This window comes from Mastomys coucha, chromosome X (genome assembly GCF_008632895.1).
Source record: "Mastomys coucha isolate ucsf_1 chromosome X, UCSF_Mcou_1, whole genome shotgun sequence".
Lineage (NCBI taxonomy): Eukaryota > Metazoa > Chordata > Mammalia > Rodentia > Muridae > Mastomys > Mastomys coucha.
Genome location: NC_045030.1, coordinates 127,320,422 through 127,322,253, shown reverse-complemented (window position 1 = coordinate 127,322,253; position 1,832 = coordinate 127,320,422). Strand labels below are relative to the sequence as shown.

The following is a 1,832-nucleotide window of genomic DNA, read 5'->3' as shown; positions in this document are numbered from 1 at the left end:
GTAGCATGGCTGGAATTATCTAGGTTCTATTTTAACTAGGTGGTGGATTGTAAGAGGAAGGCCATGTTTACGCTGTGACTGAGGAGGGAAAAGCCGAATGGTTTCTTTTCTGCAGTGACTTTCTTTGCTTGCACTTGAGCTATCAGAGATAGGCTGTGCTCCTTCGGATAACCTCATGCCACATGTCACGCGAAGGTGTTAAAGTCACTCTTAACTGGGCCTGTGCTCACTGACACTTCCATTGCTTCCACTTCTTGGCTCTTACTAACAATGCTGGTAGCAAGATTCTTAATCAAATGTTATTGATTTCTTGGTGAGTTTGTGTGGTCATCTTGTGGGCATACCTTTTGGGAACATGTGGAATCTAGTAATCACGTCCCCAGAGTACACAGTTGTGCACCCTGGTTTTCCTGAATCTCCTCCTGAAGAGACTGCCAAAGAAAACTGTAGCTGCTGTGGCATTTAGCCATAAAAGATGGAGCATCTTGTTCCATGAACCTGTTCTTGGGGTAATTGTATCTATTTATTTTCTTCCATTGTTTTTGTATTAGGGTCTGGCTATGTATTTGAGGCTGGCCTCTAACTCATGATCCTTTTTCTTCAGTCTTCCCAGTGCTGGGATTACAGAGATGTACCACCATACCCACCTATGGGGACAACTTTATAATCCTCAGGGTGAGGTCCCAGTGTTTCCTGAGAGCCCTGATTTCACTTGTTGGGTTTCCCTATGTTTCAGATCAGTACTGAATCCTTGCCTGGTTTGCCAGCACACAAAGGCGAGTTGGTGGTTTCATTGAAATACATCCCAGCCTCCAAACTCCCTGTTGGAGGTGACCGGAAAAAGAGTGAGTTTCCTTTGGGGGCCCTGGATTCAGCTCTTAGCTTCTATACAGGGTCTGTGAGAGATTGGTGCTGGCACTGTTGGCTAGGGAAGAATGGGATGTTTCCTGGATCTTCTCCTTAGGAGTCTCTTCCTAAGGAATCCTTTCTGTCTCTCAGTTGGAAGGAAATGCCACAGTGCTGGCATCCCTTTTCGATGACTTCTAGGCTGTGAATGTGATTTAGTCTTGTTCCATCTGTGTCAAGCTACTAAGAAGGCCGAAGAAACCAGGAGCTTTGTGACTGAGAAGGATACTTGCTTGGAAGGAGCAGTGAGGCATGAGGAGCAGGAAGTGCAAGGCTGAGTCACTCTGCATGGCCAGCATGGTGTAAATAGGTAGATAAGAGAAATATAGCACTTGTCCTCTTAGGACAATTTTTAAAGAAAGGTAATCATGTGCCCAGGCCACTCACCTATGAGGGTGATGGAGAGAGCTTTGTTGAGGAGGTCGTATTGAAACTGGACCTTGGGATTATACCAAGCACCAAACGAGGGAAGATGAAAGGGAGGAACAGTTTTTGGGAGAAGGGACAGTGCTAGCACAGGGAGTTGGCCAAGGTGATTCATGCCTGGAATCCCAGTACAAGGGCCGAGGCAAGAGGACTGCTATGATTTTTCATGCTGGATAGGTTATATACTGGGTTACAGGTCAGACTTGGCTGTAGAGTAAGACTCCCATCTCAAAAAAATATTGACTAGTGAAAACAAAAAGGAAAATAAAAGTTTTTTTTTAAATGTAGGTGGAGAATGCAGCTCAGTTCATAGAGTGCTTGCATAGCATGCATAAAGGCCTTGGTTTTATGCACAGAGCACTTTAGAGATCGGCACTTGGGTGGTGGAGGCATGAGGATCAGGAGTTGAAGGGGATCATAACAACGTAGAGAATTTGAGGCTAGCCTGGGTTACCTGAGACATTATTATTATTATTATTATTATTATTATTATTATTATT

General features: G+C 44.4%; 1 protein-coding gene across 5 annotated transcripts in view; it reads left to right on the top strand.

The window, feature by feature from the left end:
- Sytl4 (synaptotagmin like 4) overlaps nt 1-1,832 on the top strand; it is a 54,267-nt gene that overhangs the window by 45,834 nt on the left and 6,601 nt on the right. For 4 of the 5 annotated variants that reach the window (XM_031367558.1, XM_031367577.1, XM_031367567.1 and 1 more), the window contains one exon: nt 737-845. The exons of the other annotated variant lie outside the window; for it this stretch is intronic. In XM_031367558.1, the coding sequence (XP_031223418.1) occupies nt 737-845 (109 nt within the window). The remainder of the gene's footprint in view (nt 1-736; nt 846-1,832) is intronic. 5 annotated transcript variants of the gene reach the window in all.